The sequence below is a fragment of the Salvelinus namaycush genome, chromosome 17 (assembly GCF_016432855.1).
Source record: "Salvelinus namaycush isolate Seneca chromosome 17, SaNama_1.0, whole genome shotgun sequence".
Lineage (NCBI taxonomy): Eukaryota > Metazoa > Chordata > Actinopteri > Salmoniformes > Salmonidae > Salvelinus > Salvelinus namaycush.
In genome coordinates this window covers 27,312,207-27,337,034 of record NC_052323.1, presented here as the reverse complement: position 1 = coordinate 27,337,034, position 24,828 = coordinate 27,312,207, and the positions used below count along the sequence as shown (strand labels likewise).

The 24,828-nt window shown below is 49.8% G+C and overlaps 1 protein-coding gene across 1 annotated transcript in view; it reads right to left on the bottom strand.

Moving 5' to 3' along the window:
• The window catches only part of LOC120062167 (glutamate receptor 3-like), a 129,252-nt gene that overhangs the window by 59,469 nt on the left and 44,955 nt on the right, over nucleotides 1-24,828 (bottom strand). The window contains exons 3-6 of the mRNA XM_039011973.1: nucleotides 10,922-10,975; nucleotides 7,344-7,505; nucleotides 5,160-5,327; nucleotides 1,644-1,748 (exon numbers count right to left, since the gene is read on the bottom strand). Of these exons, the coding sequence (XP_038867901.1) occupies nucleotides 1,644-1,748; nucleotides 5,160-5,327; nucleotides 7,344-7,505; nucleotides 10,922-10,975 (489 nt within the window). The remainder of the gene's footprint in view (nucleotides 1-1,643; nucleotides 1,749-5,159; nucleotides 5,328-7,343; nucleotides 7,506-10,921; nucleotides 10,976-24,828) is intronic.

Genomic DNA, 24,828 nt, shown 5'->3' with positions numbered 1-24,828 from the left:
GAAGTCATTTCATGAGCTAATTGTAAAAGAAGGAACCGAAAGAGACCATCTGAACCGATACCACGTTGTTTTAAAAAAACGGATCGGAACTTTATTTTGCTGGTCGGAACAGTTGAACAGAACCAAATGAATAGTGGTTCTGCTCAGAACTAAACAATTGGGAAATAATTTTGGTTCCAACCCCTGGTTCCGACAGACATTTGTAGAAGTCCTCCATCTGTCATGTAGAAGAACGTGTATAGAATGTTTGTCATAATTCATAAACACTGACAGGAAGAAGTAATGAACTGAACCCGAACGTCTGTATTTATCCTGTTGTGATGTAGACAACAATTTCTGAATTAATTGAGATTTAAAAGCTTAGTCGGTATGGGGTTATAGAGAGCGCTGTGTCTGTGTGTGTCTGTGTGTGTGGGTCTGTTTTTTTGTGGGTCTGTGTGTGTGTGTCTGTGTGTGTGGGTCTGTGTGTGTGGGTCTGTGTGTGTGGGTCTGTGTGTGCCTGTGTGTGCCTGTGTGTGTCTGTGTGTGTCGGTGTGTGTCTGTGTGTGTCTGTGTGTGTGGGTCTGTGTGTGTGGGTCTGTGTGTGTGTGTGTCTGTGTGTGTCTGTGTGGGTCTGTGTGTGTCTGTGTGTGCCTGTGTGTGTCTGTGTGTGCCTGTGTGGGTCTGTGTGTGTCTGTGTGTGCCTGTGTGTGCCTGTGTGTGTCTGTGTGTGTCTGTGTGTGTCGGTGTGTGTCTGTGTGTGTCTGTGTGTGTGGGTCTGTGTGTGTGTGTGTGTCTGTGTGTGTCTGTGTGTGTGGGTCTGTGTGTGTGTGTGTCTGTGTGTGTCTGTGTGTGCCTGTGTGTGTCTGTGTGTGCCTGTGTGGGTCTGTGTGTGTCTGTTTGTGCCTGTGTGTGCCTGTGTGTGTCTGTGTGTGTCTGTGTGTGTCGGTGTGTGTCTGTGTGTGTGGGTCTGTGTGTGTGGGTCTGTGTGTGTGGGTCTGTGTGTGTGGGTCTGTGTGTGTGTGTCTGTGTGTGCCTGTGTGTGTCTATGTGTGCCTGTGTGTGTCTGTGTGTGCCTGTGTGTGTCTGTGTGTGCCTGTGTGGGTCTGTGTGTGTCTGTGTGTGCCTGTGTGTGTCTGTGTGTGTCTGTGTGTGTGTGTCTGTGTGTGCCTGTGTGTGTCTGTGTGTGTCTGTGTGTCTGTGTGTGCCTGTGTGTGCCTGTGTGTGCCTGTCTGTGTGTGCCTGTGTGTGTCTGTGTGTGTCTGTGTGTGCCTGTGTGTGTCTGTGTGGGTCTGTGTGTGTCTGTGTGTGCCTGTGTGTGCCTGTGTGTGTCTGTGTGTGTCTGTGTGTGTGTGTCTGTGTGTGCCTGTGTGTGTCTGTGTGTGTCTGTGTGTCTGTGTGTGCCTGTGTGTGTCGGTGTGTGTCGGTGTGTGTCGGTGTGTGTCTGTGTGTGTCTGTGTGTGTCGGTGTGTGTCGGTGTGTGTCTGTGTGTCTGTGTGTGTCTGTGTGTCTGTGTGTGTGCGTGTCTGTGTGTGTGCGTGTCTGTGTGTCTGTGTGTGTCGGTGTGTCTGTGTGTGTGCGTGTCTGTGTGTGTGCGTGTCTGTGTGTCTGTGTGGGTCTGTGTGTGTCTGTGTGGGTCTGTGTGTGTCTGTGTGTGCCTGCACCTTTTTGGGCCCCCCTGTTCTCATCTCATAGACGTCTATAGTGTAGTTGGACCGTCGGCCATAGCTGTCAAACTGGATGTTCCCCGTCATCCCCTGGACCTGGACCTGCACCGCGGGACAGCAACACACAGACACACGCAGAACAACGTGTCATACAGACTGACAAGTTATTATCAAAACACACAGAACAACGTGTCATACAGACTGACAAGTTATTATCAAAACACACAGAACAACGTGTCATACAGACTGACAAGTTATTATCAAAACACACAGAACAACGTGTCATACAGACTGCCAAGTTATTATCAAAACACACAGAACAACGTGTCATACAGACTGACAAGTTATTATCAAAACACACAGAACAACGTGTCATACAGACTGACAAGTTATTATCAAAACACGCAGAACAACGTGTCATACAGACTGCCAAGTTATTATCAAATGTGGAAAAAGCTGGTATTAGGAAATGGCAGGTATTCACATAGGCAGGGCCGTTGGCGATAATCAAAGCTGGTATTAGGAAATGGCAGGTATTCACATAGGCAGGTATTCACATAGGCAGGTATTCACATAGGCAGGGCCGTTGGCGATAATCAAAGCTGGTATTAGGAAATGGCAGGTATTCACATAGGCAGGTATTCACATAGGCAGGTATTCACATAGGCAGGGCCGTTGGCGATAATCAAAGCTGGTATTAGGAAATGGCAGGTATTCACATAGGCAGGTATTCACATAGGCAGGTATTCACATAGGCAGGTATTCACATAGGCAGGTATTCACATAGGCAGGGCCGTTGGCGATAATCAAAGCTGGTATTAGGAAATGGCAGGTATTCACATAGGCAGGTATTCACATAGGCAGGTATTCACATAGGCAGGTATTCACATAGGCAGGTATTCACATAGGCAGGGCCGTTGGCGATAATCAAAGCTGGTATTAGGAAATGGCAGGTATTCACATAGGCAGGTATTCACATAGGCAGGTATTCACATAGGCAGGTATTCACATAGGCAGGGCCGTTGGCGATAATCAAAGCTGGTATTAGGAAATGGCAGGTATTCACATAGGCAGGTATTCACATAGGCAGGGCCATTGGCGATAATCAAAGCTGGTATTAGGAAATGGCAGGTATTCACATAGGCAGGTATTCACATAGGCAGGTATTCACATAGGCAGGTATTCACATAGGCAGGTATTCACATAGGCAGGTATTCACATAGGCAGGGCCGTTGGCGATAATCAAAGCTGGTATTAGGAAATGGCAGGTATTCACATAGGCAGGGCCATTGGCGATAATCAAATGATGGAACTGATAGGCTTTAATAAAAGATGTGGGTTTATGGTAATGAGAATGAGAGGCTCTTTGTATTTCAGAGAGATGAGCTGAGGGGGAGAGATTTTCACTGTGCGAGGTCTGTGTGAGGACATCTGGGAAGCAGAGGAGGAAATGTGTCTCCTATAGCTCTCTATCTCTCTATGCCCCCTCTTTCTATCGCTCTCTATCTCTCTCTGCCTCTCTTTCTATATCTCTCTATCTCTCTGCCCCCTCTTTCTATCGCTCTATATCTCTCTCTCTGCCCCCTCTTTCTATCTCTCTCTATCTCTCTCTGCCCCCTCTTTCTATCGCTCTCTATCTCTCTCTGCCCCCTCTTTCTATCTCTCTCTGCCCCCTCTTTCTATCTCTATCTCTCTCTGCCCCCTCTTTCTTTCGCTCTCTATCTCTCTCTGCCCCCTCTTTCTATCTCTCTCTACCCCATCTTTCTATCAATCTCTTTCTAACAATCTCTATCTCTCTCTGCCCCCTCTCTATCGCTATCTATCTCTCTCTGTCTCCTCTTTCTATCACTCTCTATCTCTCTCTGCCTCTCTATCGCTCTCTGCCCCCTCTTTCTATAGCTCTCTATCTCTCTCTGTCCCCTCTTTCTATCACTCTCTATCTCTCTCTGCCTCTCTTTCTATCGCTCTCTATCTCTCTCTGCCCCCTCTTTCTATAGCTCTCTATCTCTCTCTGCCCCCTCTTTCTATAGCTCTCTATCTCTCTCTGCCCCCTCTTTCTATCTTTCTCTATCTCTCTCTGCCCCCTCTTTCTATAGCTCTCTATTTCTCTCTGCCCCCTCTTTCTATCACTCTCTATCTCTCTCTTTCTATCGCTCTCTCTCTCTGCCCCCTCTTTCTATCGCTCTCTATCTCTCTCTGCCCCCTCTTTCTATCGCTCTCTATCTCTCTCTGCCTCTCTATCGCTCTCTCTCTCTGCCTCTCTTTTCATCGCTCTCTATCTCTCTCTGCCCCCTCTTTCTATCGCTCTCTATCTCTCTCTGCCTCTCTTTTCATCGCTCTCTATCTCTCTCTGCCCCCTCTTTCTATAGCTCTCTATCTCTCTCTGCCTCTCTTTCTATAGCTCTCTATCTCTCTCTGCCCCCTCTTTCTATAGCTCTCTATCTCTCTCTGCCCCCTCTTTCTATAGCTCTCTATCTCTCTCTGCCTCGCTCTCTATCTCTCTCTGCCTCTCTTTCTATAGCTCTCTATCTCTCTCTGCCCCCTCTTTCTATAGCTCTCTATCTCTCTCTGCCTCTCTTTCTATCGCTCTCTATCTCTCTCTGCCCCCTCTTTCTATAGCTCTCTATCTCTCTCTGCCCCCTCTTTCTATAGCTCTCTATCTCTCTCTGCCCCCTCTTTCTATAGCTCTCTATCTCTCTCTTCCCCCTCTTTCTATAGCTCTCTCTCTCTGCCTCTCTTTCTATAGCTCTCTATCTCTCTCTGCCTCTCTTTCTATAGCTCTCTATCTTTCTCTGCCCCCTCTTTCTATAGCTCTCTATCTCTCTCTGCCCCCTCTTTCTATAGCTCTCTATCTCTCTCTGCCCCCTCTTTCTATCGCTCTCTATCTCTCTCTGCCCCCTCTTTCTATCGCTCTCTTACTCTCTCTGCCCCCTCTTTCTATCTCTCTCTGCCCTCTCTTTCTATAGCTCTCTATCTTTCTCTGCCCCCTCTTTCTATAGCTCTCTATCTCTCTCTGCCCCCTCTTTCTATAGCTCTCTATCTCTCTCTGCCCCCTCTTTCTATCGCTCTCTATCTCTCTCTGCCCCCTCTTTCTATCGCTCTCTTACTCTCTCTGCCCCCTCTTTCTATCTCTCTCTGCCCTCTCTTTCTATAGCTCTCTATCTCTCTCTGCCCCCTCTTTCTATAGCTCTCTATCTCTCTCTGCCCCCTGTTTCTATAGCTCTCTATCTCTCTCTGCCTCTCTTTCTTTCTTTCCTTCCTTCCTTCCTTCCTTCCTTCCTTCCTTCCTTCCTTCCTTCCTTCCTTCCTTCCTTCCTTCCTTCCTTCCTTTCTTTCATTCTCTGTCTCGGTTTCTCAATCTAACTCTTACCCGCTCCATCTCTCTCACTACTTCCCCCCTCTTTCTCTCCCCCTCCCTCCATACCTACCTCCTTTCTCTCTTCCCTCCCTCCCTCCTTCTCTCTCTCCACCTCCCTCCCCATCTGCCCCGCTTTCTGTCTCTCTCCCTCCTACCATTTTGAGAGCTCTCTCGATGTCGATGCCCTGGCTCCATGGCACGGCAGGGTTGGCCAGACAGTCTCCTGCGCCCCCTCGCCGTGACACGTCTACCCGTTGGCGCCGCAGGTACCGGAACGCCTCCGCGATCACCAGGATGGCATCGTGGGTCAGAGCTGACGTGTACTGCCGAGGACAGAGATCAGAGTGAGCACAAGAGAGATCATGAGAGAAGAGAACACTGAACACTGTAGCTGGCAAACAGTACATCAATAATTCATTAATTATTCCATTCATTATTTTATTCATTCAGATATGAACAGGGGACGAAGTAGAAGATTCTGGGGATGGAAAACTGCAGAAGTCAAATCAAATCAAATGTTATTTGTCATATGCGCCCGAATACAACAGGTGTAGACCTTGTAAGTGCGCTGTGAAGATCTCTCTCTGCGGAGAGATTCACTGTAGAGTTGAAACACATCGATGCAACGATCACAATGTCCCACATGTTCATCCCAAACCGTACCTTGATTTGGAGAGAACTGGTCGTTCGTTATCCAACACCATGACTAAATGTAATGAGGCAACAGTAAACATGCCCCCCCCCCCCGGGCCAATTAACCACACCATCTCACTCTCTCACCATCTCTCTCCCTCTCTATTTCCCACTCTCACTCTCTCACCATCTCTCTCCCTCTCTATTTCCCTCTCTCACCATCTCTCTCCCTCTCTATTTCCCACTCTCACCATCTCTCTCCCTCTCTATTTCCCACTCTCACTCTCTCACCATCTCACTCTCTATTTCCCACTCTCACCATCTCACTCTCTCCCTCTCTATTTCCCACTCTCACTCTCTCACCATCTCTCTCCCTCTCTATTTCCCACTCTCACTCTCGTCCTCTCTATTTCCCACTCTCACCATCTCTCTCCCTCTCTATTTCCCACTCTCACTCTCTCACCATCTCACTCTCTATTTCCACTCTCACCATCTCACTCTCTCCCTCTCTATTTCCCACTCTCACACCATCTCTCTCCCTCTCTATGTCCCACTCTCACTCTCTCACCATCTCTCTCCCTCTCTATTTCCCACTATACACTCTCTCGCCAACTCACTCTCATCCACTCTATTTCCCACTCTCACCATCTCTCTCCCTCTCTATTTCCCACTCTCACTCTCTCACCATCTCTCTCCCTCTCTATTTCCCACTCTCACTCTCTCACCATCTCACTCTCGTCCTCTCTATTTCCCACTCTCACCATGTCTCTCCCTCTCTATTTCCCACTCTCCCACTCTCACCATCTATCTCTCCCACATCTCACTCTCTCAATCTCTCACCATCTCACTATCTCTCTCTCACCATTTCACTCTCTCACCATTTCACTCTCTCACTCAATTCAATTCAATTCAAGGGGCTTTATTGGCATGGGAAACATATGTTAACATTGCCAAAGCAAGTGAGGTAGATAATATACAATATATTCTCTCACTCTCTCACTCTAACTTTTTTCCCTCGTTATTTCTATTCGTTATTCACTGTGTATTTATTCCTGGTGTCACTAGGTCTGTTTATTTTATTTGTATCTTATCTTTCTCTCTGCCTTGTTGGAAAATAAGCCGTAAACATTTCACTGTTAGTCTACACCTGTTGTCCTGGAAGCGTGTGATTTGAGGATGTGTTTCAGTTCATTACTATAGCTCCCACCTTGAGCCAATCAGTGTAACTTTGGAAATGCCGGATCTCTATGTCAAGATGCATCATTCTTCCAAGTTTGGTGAGAATTGGGCCAGTGGTGTCTGAGATATCGCTTGTGACTAACATACGAACGTGGGGGGACAATTAAGTGTAATTTCAAATGCATTGATCATTGTTTAATTACATGTAAATTGAAGCTATGCTAAAACTTTGCATCGGATCTGTCTATTGATATATTGATCATTGGGGAAGGAGAGAAATGAAAAATAAGAAAGAGAATGGGAGAGTGACATACTGAGAGGAGAAGAAGGGAGAAGAGAGGAGAAGAGAGGTGAAGAGAAGGAGAGGAAAGAGAATGGGAGAGTGACAGATACTGAGAGGAGAAGAATGGAGAAGGACAAGAGGGAGAGCGCTCTATCCAAAAGAAGAGATGGATTCATTCTGTTTTGCATACATAACAGAACATTATGAAAGGCTTGGCTGCTGTTCTGTAGTCTGCAGTAGGTACCTTGAGCGGGGTGTTCTTGGCCTCTGGGAATTCCCTTTCATCCAGCCTCTCCCAGCGCTGTAGGAACTGTTGAACGATGGGGTTCTCAGGGCTCACTATCTGGAAGCCTGATATGTTGGCCCCGCCTTGGAAGACCTTGTCCAAGCTCACATTGGAGAAACCCTGAGATCAGAGAGAGGGGAGACAGGGATGGAGGAAGAGAGGGAGAGAGGAATGGAGGGAGAGAGACAGGGAGAGAGGGGTGGAGGGAGACAGGAGAGAGGGATGGAGGGAGACAGGAGAGAGGGATGGTGGGAGACAGGGAGAGGGATGGTGGGAGACAGGGAGAGAGGGATGGAGGGAAACAAGCAGAGAGGGATGGAGGGAGACAGGGAGAGAGGGATGGAGACAGGGAGTGAGGGATAGAGTGAGACAGGGAGTGAGGGAGACAGGAAGAGAGGGATGGAGTCAGAGGGAGACAGGAAGAGAGGGATGGAGTCAGAGGGAGACAGGAAGAGAGGGATGGAGTCAGAGGGAGACAGGAAGAGAGGGATGGAGGGATGTAGGGATATAGGGATGGAGGGAGACAGGGAGGAAGACGGAGAGGGAGAGTTGGGGTGAAAAGGGATGGAGAGGGAGACAGAGGGAGAGAAACAGGAAGAGAGAGACCGAGAGAGAGAGGGAGAGAAACAGGAAGAGAGAGACCGAGAGACAGAGGGAGAGAAGCAGGAAGAGAGAGACCGAGAGACAGAGGGAGAGAAACAGGAAGAGAGAGACCGACAGACAGAGGGAGAGAAACAGGAAGAGAGAGACCGAGAGACAGAGGGAGAGAAACAGGAAGAGAGAGACCGAGAGACAGAGGGAGAGAAACAGGAAGAGAGAGACCGAGAGACAGAGGGAGAGAAACAGGAAGAGAGAGACCGACAGACAGAGGGAGAGAAGCAGGAAGAGAGAGACCGAGAGACAGAGGGAGAGAAACAGGAAGAGAGAGACCGAGAGACAGAGGGAGAGAAACAGGAAGAGAGAGACCGAGAGACAGAGGGAGAGAAACAGGAAGAGAGAGACCGAGAGACAGAGGGAGAGAAACAGGAAGAGAGAGACCGAGAGACAGAGGGAGAGAAACAGGAAGAGAGAGACCGAGAGACAGAGGGAGAGAAACAGGAAGAGAGAGACCGACAGACAGAGGGAGAGAAACAGGAAGAGAGAGACCGAGAGACAGAGGGAGAGAAACAGGAAGAGAGAGACCGACAGACAGAGGGAGAGAAACAGGAAGAGAGAGACCGAGAGACAGAGGGAGAGAAACAGGAAGAGAGAGACCGAGAGACAGAGGGAGAGAAACAGGAAGAGAGAGACCGACAGACAGAGGGAGAGAAACAGGAAGAGAGAGACCGACAGACAGAGGGAGAGAAACAGGAAGAGAGAGACCGAGAGAGACAGAGAAACAGATGGAGAGAGACAGAAAGAGAAACATCTAGCTACTCAAAGTAACTCAATACATCTAGCTACTCAAAGTAACTCAATACATCTAGCTACTCAAAGTAACTCAATACATCTAGCTACTCAAAGTAACTCAATACATCTAGCTACTCAAAGGATCTCAATACATCTAGCTACTCAAAGTAACTCAATACATCTAGCTACTCAAAGTAACTCAATACATCTAGCTACTCAAAGTAACTCAATACATCTAGCTACTCAAAGTAACTCAATACATCTAGCTACTCAAAGGATCTCAATACATCTAGCTACTCAAAGTAACTCAATACATCTAGCTACTCAAAGTAACTCAATACATCTAGCTACTCAAAGTAACTCAATACATCTAGCTACTCAAAGTAACTCAATACATCTAGCTACTCAAAGTAACTCAATACATCTAGCTACTCAAAGTAACTCAATACATCTAGCTACTCAAAGTAACTCAATACATCTAGCTACTCAAAGTAACTCAATACATCTAGCTACTCAAAGTAACTCAATACATCTAGCTACTCAAAGCAACTCAATACATCTAGCTACTCAAAGTAACTCAGTGAGGAGTACTAGATCCCACAAGGTAGTGAACAGTCACAGAATGGACAACTATTTTATCTTCAGCCCTAAGATACGGTACAACAACTCAGTCTGTGGCTCAGTCTGTCCGCCTATAAAACCAAACATATTGTAATGTATTCTGACAAGCCTGCCGTCAGATTACACACTGCCACATGGAGACGTGTCAGCTTTCTTTCCATGGTCAAACTGTTCCTTTCAGAATGCAGCGTCGTGTTATGGAGAACAAGGACATGTGTCCGTGAATTTTGCATAATGGTGAATTTTAAAGTCAGGGACAGAGTGGAGAGAACAGCAGGAGAGGAGACGAGACGAGAGGGCTGGCCCTTAAACCAGTCCTGATAATATAGGAGTTAAGGGAGAGGAGAGGAGAGGAGACGAGAGGGCTGGCCCTTAAACCAGTCCTGATAATATAGGAGTTAAGGGAGAGGAGAGGAGAGGAGACGAGAGGGCTGGCCCTTAAACCAGTCCTGATAATATAGGAGTTAAGGGAGAGGAGAGGAGAGGAGACGAGAGGGCTGGCCCTTAAACCAGTCCTGATAATATAGGAGTTAAGGGAGAGGAGAGGAGACGAGACGAGAGGGCTGGCCCTTAAACCAGTCCTGATAATATAGGAGTTAAGGGAGAGGAGAGGAGACGAGACGAGAGGGCTGGCCCTTAAACCAGTCCTGATAATATAGGAGTTAAGGGAGAGGAGACGAGACGAGACGAGAGGGCTGGCCCTTAAACCAGTCCTGATAATATAGGAGTTAAGGGAGAGGAGACGAGACGAGACGAGAGGGCTGGCCCTTAAACCAGTCCTGATAATATAGGAGTTAAGGGAGAGGAGAGGAGACGAGACGAGAGGGCTGGCCCTTAAACCAGTCCTGATAATATAGGAGTTAAGGGAGAGGAGAGGAGACGAGACGAGAGGGCTGGCCCTTAAACCAGTCCTGATAATATAGGAGTTAAGGGAGAGGAGAGGAGACGAGACGAGAGGGCTGGCCCTTAAACCAGTCCTGATAATATAGGAGTTAAGGGAGAGGAGAGGAGACGAGACGAGAGGGCTGGCCCTTAAACCAGTCCTGATAATATAGGAGTTAAGGGAGAGGAGACGAGACGAGACGAGAGGGCTGGCCCTTAAACCAGTCCTGATAATATAGGAGTTAAGGGAGAGGAGAGGAGAGGAGAGGAGACGAGAGGGCTGGCCCTTAAACCAGTCCTGATAATATAGGAGTCAACCTGACACTTCCATTTTCCACTTTAACCCTCTGACGACAACAGATCAGACACTACATCCAAATGGTACAATAGTACATTATTGACATCTAGATGATTCAAAAACCCTATTCTCCAGATGGAGGCAAGGAGAGAGGATGCAAGGAATCAAGGAATCAAGGAAATATTGAGAAAGGTTGACCTACTGTTTCTTACAAGTATAAACTCAGAGTTAATCCATAAATCGCACCTTTCTCTCTACATCGTACCCTACACCGGAGCCCAGAAGAACACTTCATAGGGAATAGCATGCCATTTGAGATATGGCCTTGTATCTAGTGTTGACTCACCAGGTTAGACAGGATGTAGTGGTATCCACGGGCGTTCTTCCCCAGAGAGACCACCTGTAGGAGAGATCAACACAAAGGTGAGACAACCAGTGTGACTGAGCTGTGTCATGGGGTGTAATGTGAAGTTGCTGATATTGGGTTGGTTTAGCGTTTTCCCCAGTAACGGTTAAGGTTAGGATTTGGGGGAAGCTGATACTAAATCTGTTGCTAGGGGAAACATCACCCCAGAGCTAGTCAAACATGATACAGGTTAGTCAACCATGTGATTAGGGCCAAGAGGCACAATGACAGCTCATACCTTCAGGTACAGTCATCTCCATAATATTGTAATAACAGATCATTAACTATTAATAAAGACTAATTCCACCAGCTGATAATGAGAGAACCCTTCTTATAGACAGGTCTTCTAGACAGGTCTGGTCTTCTAGACAGGTCTGGTCTTCTAGACAGGTCTGGTCTTATTGACAGGTCTGGTCTTATTGACAGGTCTGGTCTTCTAGACAGGTCTGGTCTTCTAGACAGGTCTGGTCTTCTAGACAGGTCTGGTCATCTAGACAGGTCTGGTCATCTAGACAGGTCTGGTCTTATAGACAGGTCTGGTGTTATAAACAGGTCTTAGTATAGACAGGTCTTAGTATAGACAGGTCTTAGTATAGACAGGTCTTATTATAGACGGGTCTTAGTATAGACAGGTCTTAGTATAGACATGTCTTAGTATAGACAGGTCTGGTGTTATAAACAGGTCTTAGTATAGACAGGTCTTATTATAGACAGGTCTTATTATAGACATGTCTTATTATAGACGGGTCTTAGTATAGACATGTCTTAGTATAGACAGGTCTTAGTATAGACAGGTTTTAGTATAGACAGGTCTTAGTATAGACGGGTCTTAGTATAGACGGGTCTTAGTATAGACGGGTCTTAGTATAGACGGGTCTTAGTATAGACATGTCTTAGTATAGACAGGTCTTAGTATAGACAGGTCTTAGTATAGACAGGTCTTAGTATAGACAGGTCTTAGTATAGACAGGTCTTAGTATAGACGGGTCATAGTATAGACAGGTCTTAGTATAGACAGGTCTTAGTATAGACGGGTCTTATTATAGAGAGGTCTTAGTATAGACAGGTCTTAGTATAGACAGGTCTTAGTATAGACATGTCTTAGTATAGACATCTTGCAGCTTCTGGTCATTCTTCATCTAGAGCAGTAAGTGTTATAAATCATATATTTTGGTGATATCGTATTCAGAAATCAAAGGTCACTTAAGTACAGCAGTTCTGCCTCTCATCTTCTACTTTGAAAATATCACACCTTCAAATCAGAACAGCATGTTCCCTGCCCACACAGCAAGGTTCAAAATAGACTCGAATATTCAGAAGCCTACAATTTACATTCTGCAACGACTGCGGTTCAATATTCAAAGCAACAAATGTACATTTTATTATAGTTTATTCCAGAACTCGTACAGTGGCACCTGTCTGAAATGGAACCCTATTCCCTAGATAGTGCACTATAAAGGAAATAGGATGTCGTTTGGGACACATGTTGATTCAGCCGTTTTGGGTTATAATCTCCAAATCACCAGCCATACGTATTCTAATGAATGAGTGAACAAAGCATGGTTATGAGGTCTGCTATACTGTACGCAACCAGGCAGTTGAAGTCTGGATGGTTTCAATGACGAGATTGACAACAACGTCTCAGTTTTAATCTGTGTTCTGCAAACAAACCAACGAGCGTTCTACAGCGGAATCACACGACGACATGAGTTCTACAGCGGAATCACACGACGACATGAGTTCTACAGCGGAATCACATGACAACATGAGATCTCGACATGAGTTCTACAGCTGTATCACACGACAACATGAGATCTACAGCGGAATCACACGACGACATGAGTTCTACAGCGGAATCACACGACGACATGAGTTCTACAGCGGAATCACACGACGACATGAGTTCTACAGCGGAATCACACGACGACATGAGTTCTACAGCGGAATCACATGACAACATGAGATCTCGACATGAGTTCTACAGCGGAATCACACGACAACATGAGATCTACAGCGGAATCACACGACAACATGAGTTCTACAGCGGAATCACACGACGACATGAGTTCTACAGCGGAATCACACGACGACATGAGTTCTACAGCGGAATCACACGACGACATGAGTTCTACAGCGGAATCACACGACAACATGAGTTCTACAGCGGAATCACATGACGACATGAGTTCTACAGCGGAATCACACGACGACATGAGTTCTACAGCGGAATCACATGACGACATGAGTTCTACAGCGGAATCACACGACAACATGAGTTCTACAGCGGAATCACACGACAACATGAGATCTCGACATGAGTTCTACAGCGGAATCACACGACAACATGAGATCTACAGCGGAATCACATGACGACATGAGTTCTACAGCTGAATCACACGACAACATGAGATCTCGACATGAGTTCTACAGCGGAATCACACGACAACATGAGATCTACAGCGGAATCACATGACGACATGAGTTCTACAGCGGAATCACACAACAACATGAGATCTACAGCGGAATCACACGACAACATGAGTTCTTCAGCTGTATCACATGACAACATGAGTTCTACAGCGGAATCACACGACAACATGAGTTCTACAGCGGAATCACACGACAACATGAGTTCTACAGCTGAATCACATGACAACATGAGTTCTACAGCTGTGTCACACGACAACATGAGTTCTACAGCTGTATCACATGACAGCATGAGTTCTAAAGCGGAATCACATGACAACATGAGTTCCACAGCTGTATCACACGACAACATGAGTTCTACAGCGGAATCACACGACAACATGAGTTCTACAGCGGAATCACACGACAATATTTTCTAAAACCGTTTGAATTATATCTTTGAGTAAAACAGAGCTCATTTGGCACAAACTTCCTGACCAGAATGGAAGTCTGAAATCGAGGCTCTGTTCTAGTTCCTGCCTATAAATGGGCATGATACGTATTAGTATACATGCACTTCATACACCTTCCCCTGGATGTCAAGAGGCGGTGAGAGAAGAAATTGAGTGTTTATCGTGATCTGAAGTGGAATACAAGCTCTTTGAATGACGTGTCACCCATTTCCTGTTTTCAGGAAGGCGCGAGAAGGAACCTGGATTTGCCTTCTGATAAGGTGCCGTTATGGACGACTAATATCTCCGCTTTGATTTTATTTGATACATGTGACCATATCATCGTAAAGTATGTTTTTTCAATATAGTTTAATCAGATTATTGAAATTTTTTCGGGAGTTTTGCCGTGTTCCGTTCTCTTCCGTTTGTTGACATGGAGAGATTCGTGCCACTTGGCTAGTGTGCTTGCTAAATCGAGAGGGAAAGAGGCCGTTCTAAATCCAAACAACGATTGTTCTTGACAAAGGACCCCTTGTCCAACATTCTGATGGAAGATCAGCAAAAGTAGGAAACATTTTATGATGCTATTTCATATATCTGTCGTACATGTGAACTAGTCGTATTGTGGGCGGCCTCGGGCTTGCAGCCAGAAGAAGTTAAGTCATACCACAGATTCTCAATTGGATTGAGATCTGGCTTTGACTAGGCCATTCCAAGATATTCAAACGTTTCCCCTTAAACCACGTTTCCCCTTAAACAACCAAAGTGTTGCTTTAACAGTATGCTTAGGGTCATTGTCCTGCTGGAAGGTGAACCTCTGTCCCAGTCTCAATTCTCTGGAAGACTGAAACAGGTTTCCCTCAAGAATTCCCCTGTATTTAACACCATCCATCATTCCTTCAATTCTGACCAGTTTCCCAGTTCCTGCAGATGAAAAATATCCCCACAGCATCATGCTTCACTGTGGGGATGGTGCTCTCGGGGTGATGAGAGGTGTTGGGTTTGCACCAGACATAGCATTTTCCTTGATGGCCAAAAAGCTAAATTTTAGTCTCATCTGACCAGAGTACCTTCTTCCATATGTTTGGGGAGTCTCCCACATGCCTTTTGGCGAACACCAAACGTGTTTGCTTATTTTTTTCTTTAAGCAATGGCTTTTTTTCCTGATCTCTTTTCTGTAAAGCCCAGCTCTGTGGAGTGTACAGCTTAAAGTGGTCCTATGGACAGATACTCCAATCTCTGCTGTGAAGCTTTGCAGCTCCTTCAGGGTTATCTTTGGTCTCTTTGTTGCTCTCTGATTAATGCCCTCCTTGCCTGGTCCGTGAGTTAAGTTGGGCGGCCCGCTCTTGGCAGGTTTGTTGTGGTGCGGAATTCTTGCAATTTTTTAATAATAGATTTAATGGTGCACCATGGGATGTTCAAAGATCCGTATAGGTTTTTATAACCCAACCCTGATCTGTACTTCTCCACAACTTTGTCCCTGACCTGTTTGGAGAGCTCCTTGGTATTCACGGTGCTGCTTGCTTGGTGGTGCCCTTGCTTAGTGGTGTTGCAGACTCTGGGGCCTTTCAGAACAGGTGTAAATATAGTTGTGCACTACCCTACAGTAGTGCACTACCCTATGGGCCCTGGTCAACAGTAGTGCACTACCCTATGGGCCCTGGTCAACAGTAGTACACTACCCTATTGGCCCTGGTCTACAGTAGTGCACTAACCTATGGGTCCAGGTCAACAGTAGTGCACTACCCTATGGGCCCTGGTCTACAGTAGTGCACTAACCTATGGGCCCTGGTCTACAGTAGTGCACTACCTTATGGGCCCTGGTCAACAGTAGTGCACTAACCTATGGGTCCAGGTCAACAGTAGTGCACTATAAAGGGAATAGGGTGCCATTTGGGACGCAGTTAGACCTCATTGTCAATGAGACTTTTGGCTTTAGTCTGGAGGTTTTGGACACCACACACAACTCCACCCTGTGATCCCCTTGGCTACGACTAGACCTGCAGGCCCTCTCACACCTGCCCCAGCGTTGGCCAGAGAAAGACCTGCAGGCCCCCTCACACCTGTCCCAGCGTTGGCTATGACTAGACCTGCAGGCCCCCTCACACCTGCCCCAGCGTTGGCCAGAGAAAGACCTGCAGGCCCCCTCACACCCTGCCCCAGCGTGGCTACGACTAGACCTGCAGGCCCCCTCACACCTGCCCCGCGTTGGCCAGAGAAGACCTGCAGGCCCCCTCACACCTGCCCCAGCGTTGGCTACGACTAGACCTGCAGGCCCCCTCACACCTGCCCCAGCGTTGGCCAGAGAAAGACCTGCAGGCCCCCTCACACCTGCCCCAGCGTTGGCTACGACTAGACCTGCAGGCCCCCTCACACCTGCCCCAGCGTGGCTACGACTAGACCTGCAGGCCCCCTCACACCTGCCCCAGCGTTGGCTACGACTAGACCTGCAGGCCCCCTCACACCTGCCCCAGCGTTGGCTACGACTAGACCTGCAGGCCCCCTCACACCTGCCCCAGCGTGGCTACGACTAGACCTGCAGGCCCCCTCACACCTGCCCCAGCGTTGGCTACACTAGACCTGCAGGCCCCCTCACACCTGCCCCAGCGTTGGCCAGAGAAAGACCTGCAGGCCCCCTCACACCTGCCCCAGCGTTGGCTACGACTAGACCTGCAGGCCCCCTCACACCTGCCCCAGCGTTGGCCAGAGAAAGACAACCCCCCGCCTAGGACCTGGCAGAGAAAACTAAGACACAGTAACCTTGGGTTGGGGCACAGCAGGAATCTAATGACATAGGTAGTGCTGGAGGAACTGAAAGACGCGCTACCCGCGGCCAACAGAACATGGCCCTCCCAGTGTTTCCACTACATTGAGATAATTAGGCGGAGCCCCGCCAAGGCCCTGGAGATGATTGGACAGCATGAGATAGGTGGACACAGACTTCCTAGTTGGCTTTTTTTAAAGTGCATTATGTCAATTTGGCATAATATTCAATTTATTAAATTCCTACTGGATTATCCTGGGTGTGTTCAACACTGATCTCAGCTTAATATGAGTTACAATACAGAGAGAGAGAGAGACCTGCTACACAGCTAGATACAGACCCTTACAATACAGAGAGCTGCTACACAGCTAGATGATGCCCTTACAGTACAGAGAGATGCTACACAGCTAGATACAGACCCTTACAATACAGAGAGCTGCTACACAGCTAGATACAGACCCTTACAATACAGAGAGCTGCTACACAGCTAGATGATGCCCTTACAGTACAGAGAGATGCTACACAGCTAGATACAGACCCTTACAATACAGAGAGAGAGAGATGCTACACAGCTAGATACAGACCCTTACAATACAGAAGCACCTGCTACACAGCTAGATGATGCCCTTACAGTACAGAGAGCTGCTACACAGCTAGATACAGACCCTTACAATACAGAGAGCTGCTACACAGCTAGATGATGCCCTTACAGTACAGAGAGCTGCTACACAGCTAGATACAGACCCTTACAATACAGAGAGCTGCTACACAGCTAGATGATGCCCTTACAGTACAGAGAGATGCTACACAGCTAGATACAGACCCTTACAATACAGAGAGAGAGAGATGCTACACAGCTAGATACAGACCCTTACAATACAGAGAGCTGCTACACAGCTAGATGATGCCCTTACAGTACAGAGAGATGCTACACAGCTAGATACAGACCGTTACAATACAGAGAGAGAGAGAGATGCTACACAGCTAGATACAGACCCTTACAATACAGAGAGACCTGCTACACAGCTAGATACAGACCCTTACAATACAGAGAGACCTGCTACACAGCTAGATACAGACCCTTACAATACAGAGAGAGAGAGAGACCTGCTACACAGCTAGATACAGACCCTTACAATACAGAGAGCTGCTACACAGCTAGATGATGCCCTACAGTACAGAGAGATGCTACACAGCTAGATACAGACCCTTACAATACAGAGAGAAGAGAGATGCTACAACAGCTAGATACAGACCCTTACAATACAGAGAGACCTACTACACAGCTAGATACAGACCCTTACAATACACAGAGAGAGAGAGATGCTACACAGCTAGATACAGACCCTTACAATACAGAGAGACCTGCTACACAGCTAGATACAGACCCTTACAATACACAGAGAGAGAGAGATGCTACACAGCTAGATACAGACCCTTACAATACAGAGCGAGATGCTACACAACTAGATACAGACCCTTTCAATACAGAGAGCTGCTACAAAGCTACAGACCCTGACAATACTAATGTGATCAGCCGAATCAGCTTTGCGTGGGAATGGATAAGGGATATTTATACCACAAGAAAAGTCCTGTCCCCCATGATTTAGTATTAACTATTAACTACTACTCACTAAGCCTTGGATTTTCTTTTATGCGTCCTCTTTGACTTCCTCTCTCGCTCCCTCTCCCCTCTCTCCCTCCCTCTCCTCTCTCGCTCTTTCTCCCCTCTCTCCCTCCCTCTCCTCTCTCTCGCTCTTTCTCCCCTCTCTCCCTCCCTCTCCTCTCTCTCGCTCCTTTCTCCCCCTCTCTCCCTCCCTCCTCCTCTCTCTTTCTCCTCCTCTCCCCCTCCCTCTCCTCTCTCTCGCTCTTTCTCCCCTCTCTCCCTCCCTCTCTCTCTCGCTCTTTCTCCCCTCTCTCCCTCCCTCTCCTCTCTCTCGCTCTTTCTCCCCTCTCTCCCTCCCTCTCCTCTCTCTCCCTCCCTCTCCTCTCTCGCTCTTTCTCCCCCCTCTCTCCCTCCCTCTCCTCTCTCTCGCTCTTTCTCTCCCCTCTCTCCCTCCCTCTCCCCTCTCTCGCTCTTTCTCCCCTCTCCTCCCTCCCCTCTCCTCTCTCTCGCCTTTCTCCCCTCTCCCTCCCTCTCCCTCCCTCTCTCTCTTGCTCTTTCTCCCCTCTCTCCTCCCTCCCTCCCTCCCTCCCTCCCTCCTCCCTCCCTCCTCTCCTCTCCTCTCTCTTTCTCCCCTCTCTCCCTCCCTCTCCTCTCTCTCGCTCTTTCTCCCCTCTCTCCCTCCCTCTCCCCTCTCTTCTCCGCTCTTTCTCTCCCCTCTCTCCCTCCCCTCTCCTCTCTCTCGCTCTTTCTCCCCTCTCTCCCTCCCTCTCCCCTCTCCCCGCTCTTTCTCCCCCTCCCTCTCTCCCTCCCTCATCCTCTCTCTCGCTCTTCTCCCCTTCTCCCTCCCTCTCCTCTCTCTCGCTCTTTCTCCCCTCTCCCCTCCCTCTCCCCTCTCTCCGTCTTTCTCCCCCTCTCTCCCTCCCTCTCCTCTCTCTCGCTCTTTCCCCCTCTCTCCTCCCTCTCCTCTCTCTCGCTCTTTCTCCCCTCTCTCCCCTCCCCTCTACCCTCTCCCGCTCTTTCTCCCTCCCTCCTCTCCCTCCCTCCTCTCTCTCGCTCTTTCTCCCCTCTCTCCTCCCTCTCCTCTCTCTCGCTCTTTCTCCCCTCTCTCCCTCCCTCTCCTCTCTCGCTCTTTCTCCCCTCTCTCCCTCCCTCTCCCCCTCTCCCGCTCTTTCCCCCTCCCTCTCTCCCCCCCTCCTCTCCTCTCCTCTCTCTGTTTCTCTCCCTCTCTCCCTCCCTCTCCCCTCTCCCGCTCTTTCTCCCCCCCTCCTCCCTCCCTCCCCTCTCTCTCGCTCTTCCTCCCCTCTCTCCCTCCCTCTCCTCTCTCTCGCTCTTTCTCCCCTCTCTCCCTCCCTCTCCCCTCTCTCGCTCTTTCTCCCCTCTCTCCCTCCCTCTCCTCTCTCTCGCTCTTTCTCCCCCTCTCCCCTCCTCCCTCCCTCTCCTCTCTCTCTCTCTCGCTCTTTCTCCCCTCTCTCCCTCCCTCTCCCCTCTCCCGCTCTTTCTCTCCCTCCCCTCCCTCTCTCCCTCCCTCTCCTCTCTCTCGCTCTTTCTCCCTCTCTCCCTCCCTCTCCTCTCTCTCGCTCTTTCTCCCCTCTCTCCTCTCCCCTCCTCTCTCTCGCTCTTCTCCCCTCTCTCCTCCTCCCTCTCTCTCGCTCTTCTCATCCCTCTCTCCCTCCCTCTCCCCTCTCCCGCTCTTTCTCCCCTCTCTCCCCTCCCTCTCCTCTTCTCGCTCTTTCTCCCCTCTCTCCCATCTCCTCCCTCTCATCTCTCTCGCTCTTTCTCCCCTCTCTCCCTCCCCTCCTCTCTTCTCGCTCTTTCTCCCCTCTCTCCCTCCCCCCCTCTCCCCCTCTTTCTCTCCCCTCCCTCTCTCCTCCCTCTCCTCTCTCTCGCTCTTTCTCCCCTCTCTCCCTCCCCTCCCCTCTCCCGCTCTTTCTCCCCTCCCTCTCTCCCTCCCTCTCCTCTCTCTCGCTCTTTCTCCCTCTCTCCCTCCCTCTCCTCTCTCCTCGCTCTTTCTCCCTCTCTCTCCCTCCCTCTCCCCTCCTCGCTCTTTCTCTCCTCTCTCCCTCCCTCTCCTCTCTCTCGCTCTTTCTCCCCTCTCTCTCTCCCTCCCTCTCCTCTCTCTCGCTCTTTCTCCCCTCTCTCCCTCCCTCTCCTCTCTCTCGCTCTTTCTCCCCTCTCTCCCTCCCTCTCCCCCCTCGCTCTTTCTCCCCTCTCTCCCTCCCTCTCCCCTCTCCCGCTCTTTCTCCCCTCCTCTCTCCCTCCCTCTCCTCTCTCTCGCTCTTTCTCCCCTCTCTCCCTCCCTCTCCTCTCTCTCGCTCTTTCTCCCCTCTCTCCCTCCCTCTCCTCTCTCGCTCTTTCTCCCCTCTCTCCCTCCCTCTCCTCTCTCTCGCTCTTTCTCCCTCCTCCCCTCCCTCCTCTCTCTCGCTCTTTCTCCCCTCTCTCCTCCCTCCCCTCTCCCTCTTCCCCTCTCTCCTCCCTCCTCTCCCGCCCCCCTCTTTCTCCCCTCCTCTCTCCCCTCCCTCTCCTCTCTCTCGCTCTTTCTCCCCTCTCTCCCTCCCTCTCTCTCTCTCGCTCTTTTCTCCCCTCTCTCCCTCCCTCTCCTCTCTCTCGCTTCTTTCTCCCCTCTCTCCCTCCCTCTCCCCTCTCCCCTCTCTTTCTCCCCCTCCTCTCTCCTCCCTCTCCTCTCTCTCGCTCTTTCTCCCCTCTCTCCTCCCTCTCCCTCTCTCGCTCTTTCTCCCTCTCTCCCTCCCTCTCCCCCTCTCGCTCTTTCTCCCCTCTCTCCCTCCCTCTCCTCTCTCTCGCTCTTTCCCCCTTCTCCCTCCTCTCCTCTCTCTCGCTCTTTCTCCCCTCTCTCCCTCCCTCTCCCTCTCCCGCCTTTCTCCCCTCCCTCTCTCCCTCCCTCTCCTCTCTCTCGTCCTTCATCCCCTCTCTCCTCCCTCTCCTCTCTCTCGCTCTTTCTCCCCTCTCTCCCTCCCTCTCTCTCTTCGCTCTTTCTCCCCTCTCTCCCTCCCTCTCCTCTCTCCGCTCTTCTCCCTCTCTCCCTCCTCTCCCCTCTCCCGCCTTTCTCCCCTCCCTCTCTCCCTCCCTCTCCTCTCTCTCGCTCTTTCTCCCCTCTCTCCCTCCCTCTCCTCTCTCTCGCTCTTTCTCCCCTCTCTCCCTCCCTCTCCTCTCTCTCGCTCTTTCTCCCCTCTCTCCCTCCCTCTCCCCTCTCCCCTCTTTCTCCCTCCCTCTCTCCCTCCTCTCCTCTCTCTCGCTCTTTCTCCCCTCTCTCCCTCCCTCTCCCCTCTCCCGCTCTTCTCCCCTCCCTCTCCTCCTCCCTCTCCTCTCTCTCGCTCTTTCTCCCCTCTCTCCCTCCCTCTCCTCTCTCTCGCTCTTTCTCCCCTCCCCTCTCTCCCTCCCTCCCCTCTCTCGCTCTTTCTCCCCTCTCTCCCTCCCTCTCCTCTCTCTCGCTCTTTCTCCCCTCTCTCCCTCCCTCTCCTCTCTCTCGCTCTTTCTCCCCTCTCTCCCTCCTCTCCTTCTCTCGCTCTTTCTCCCCTCTCTCCTCTCCCTCTCCCCTCTCTCGCTCTTTCTCCCTCCTCTCCTCCCTCTCCCCTCTCCCGCTCTTTCTCCCCTCCCTCTCTCCCTCCCTCTCATCTCTCTCCGCTCTTTCTCCCCTCTCTCCCTCCCTCTCCTCTCTCTCGCTCTTTCTCCTCTCTCCCCCCTCTCCTCTCTCTCGCTCTTTCTCCCCCTCTCTCCTCCCTCTCCCCTCTCCGCTCTTTCTCCCCTCTCTCCCTCCCTCTCCCCTCTCCCGCTCTTTTCTCCCCTCCTCTCTCTCCCTCCTCTCCTCTCTCTCGCTCTTTCTCCCCTCTCCCCTCCCTCCCTCCTCTCTCGCTCTTTCTCCCCTCTCTCCCTCCTCTCCCTCTCTCGCTCTTTCTCCCCTCTCTCCCTCCCTCTCCTCTCTCTCGCTCTTTCTCCCCTCTCTCCCTCCCTCTCCTCTCTCTCGCTCTTTCTCCCCTCTCTCCCTCCCTCTCCCCTCTCCCGCTCTTTCTCCCCTCCCTCTCTCCCTCCCTCTCCTCTCTCTCGCTCTTTCTCCCCTCTCTCCCTCCCTCTCCTCTCTCTCGCTCTTTCTCCCCTCTCTCCCTCCCTCTCCTCTCTCTCGCTCTTTCTCCCCTCTCTCCCTCCCTCTCCTCTCTCTCGCTCTTTCTCCCCTACAAGCTGGAGTTACAAAAATAAAGTAAAGGGAAGAAAAACAAAACTCTGCTTTCCTCTATAATCTGATTTATCACATTTTCTATTACCCTCCTGCCACTCAGCCTATAGGCAACTCTGATCTTGGACAGACACCTATTGTTCCCTTGAAGAGCTCTCCCTTCTGTCTCCCTCCAGCTCTCTGTCTCTCTCTCTCCCTTCTGTCTCCCTCCAGCTCTCTGTCTCTCTCTATCCCTTCTGTCTCCATCCAGCTCTCTCTCTCTATCCCTGCTCTATCCCATCCTCTCTCTCTCTATCCCTTCTGTCTCCATCCAGCTCTCTCTCTCTATCCCTTCTGTATCCATCCAGCTCTCTCTCTCTCTCTCTCTCTCTCTATCCTTTCTGTCTCCATCCAGCTCTCTCTCTCGCTCTCTTTCTCTATCCCTTCTGTCTCCATCCAGCTCTCTCTCTCTCTCTATCCTTTCTGGCTCCATCCAGCTCTCTCTCTCTCTCTCTCTCTCTCTCTCTCTCTCTCTCTCTCTCTATCCCTTCTGTCTCCATCCAGCTCTCTCTCTCTCTATCCATTCTGTCTCCATCCAGCTCTCTCTCTCTCTCTCTATCCTTTCTGTCTCCATCGAGCTCTCTCTCTCTCTATCCTTTCTGTCTCCATCCAGCTCTCTCTCTCTCTCTCTATCCCTTCTGTCTCCATCCAGCTCTCTCTCTCTCTCTCTATCCTTTCTGTCTCCATCCAGCTCTCTCTCTATCTCTCTCTCTCTATCCCTTCTGTCTCCATCCAGCTCTCTCTCTCTCTATCTCTATCCTTTCTGTCTCCATCCAGCTCTCTCTCTCTCTCTCTCTCTATCCTTTCTGTCTCCATCCAGCTCTCTCTCTCTCTCTATCCCTTCTGTCTCCATCCATCTCTCTCTCTCTCTCTCTATCCCTTCTGTCTCCATCCATCTCTCTCTCTCTATCCCTTCTGTCTCCATCCAGCTCTCTCTCTCTATCCCTTCTGTCTCCATCCAGCTCTCTCTCTCTATCAATGCTGTCTCTCTCATCCCTGTTTTCTTCCTCCAGCTCTCTCTCTCTCTCTATCCCAGCAGCTATCTCTATCAAACCCTACCATCTTCCTCCTGCTCTCTCTCTCTCTATCCCAGCAGCTATCTCTATCAAACCCTACCATCTTCCTCCTGCTCTCTCTCTCTCTATCCCAGCAGCTATCTCTATCAAACCCTACCATCTTCCTCCAGCTCTCTCTCTCTCTATCCCTGCTCTATCCCATCCTCTCTCTCTCTATCCCTTCTGTCTCCATCCAGCTCTCTCTCTCTCTATCCCTTCTGTCTCCATCCAGCTCTCTCTCTCTCTCTATCCCAGCAGCTATCTCTATCAAACCCTACCATCTTCCTCCTGCTCTCTCTCTCTCTATCCCAGCAGCTATCTCTATCAAACCCTACCATCTTCCTCCAGCTCTCTCTCTCTCTATCCCAGCAGCTATCTCTATCAAACCCTACCATCTTCCTCCTGCTCTCTCTCTCTCTATCCCAGCAGCTATCTCTATCAAACCCTACCATCTTCCTCCAGCTCTCTCTCTCTCATCCAGCAGCTATCTCTATCAAACCCTACCATCTTCCTCCAGCTCTCTCTCTCTCTATCCCAGCAGCTATCTCTATCAAAACCTACCATCTTCCTCCAGCTCTTCTCTCTCTCTATCCCAGCAGCTATCTCTATCAAACCCTACCATCTTCCTCCAGCTCTCTCTCTCTCTATCCCAGCAGCTATCTCTATCAAACCCTACCATCTTCCTCCAGCTCTCTCTATCCCAGCAGCTATCTCTATCAAACCCTACCATCTTCCTCCAGCTCTCTCTCTCTCTCTCTATCCCAGCAGCTATCTCTATCAAACCCTACCATCTTCCTCCAGCTCTCTCTCTCTCTATCCCAGCAGCTATCTCTATCAAACCCTACCATCTTCCTCCAGCTCTCTCTCTCTCTATCCCAGCAGCTATCTCTATCAAACCCTACCATCTTCCTCCAGCTCTCTCTCTCTCTCTCTATCCCAGCAGCTATCTCTATCAAACCCAACCATCTTCCTCCAGCTCTCTCTCTCTCTATCCCAGCAGCTATCTCTATCAAACCCTACCACTTCCTCCAGCTCTCTCTCTCTCTATCCCAGCAGCTATCTCTATCAAACCCTACCATCTTCCTCCTCTCTCTCTCTCTCTATCCCAGCAGCTATCTCTATCAAACCCTACCATCTTCCTCCTGCTCTCTCCCTCTCTATCCCAGCAGCTATCTCTATCAAACCCTACCATCTTCCTCCAGCTCTCTCTCTCTCTCTATCCCTGCTCTATCCCATCCTCTCTCTCTCTATCCCTGCTTTCTCCGTTCAGCTATCTCTCTGCTCTCTATCCATGCTGTCTCCCTCCATCCCTGCTGTCTCTATCCAGCTCTCTCTCTCT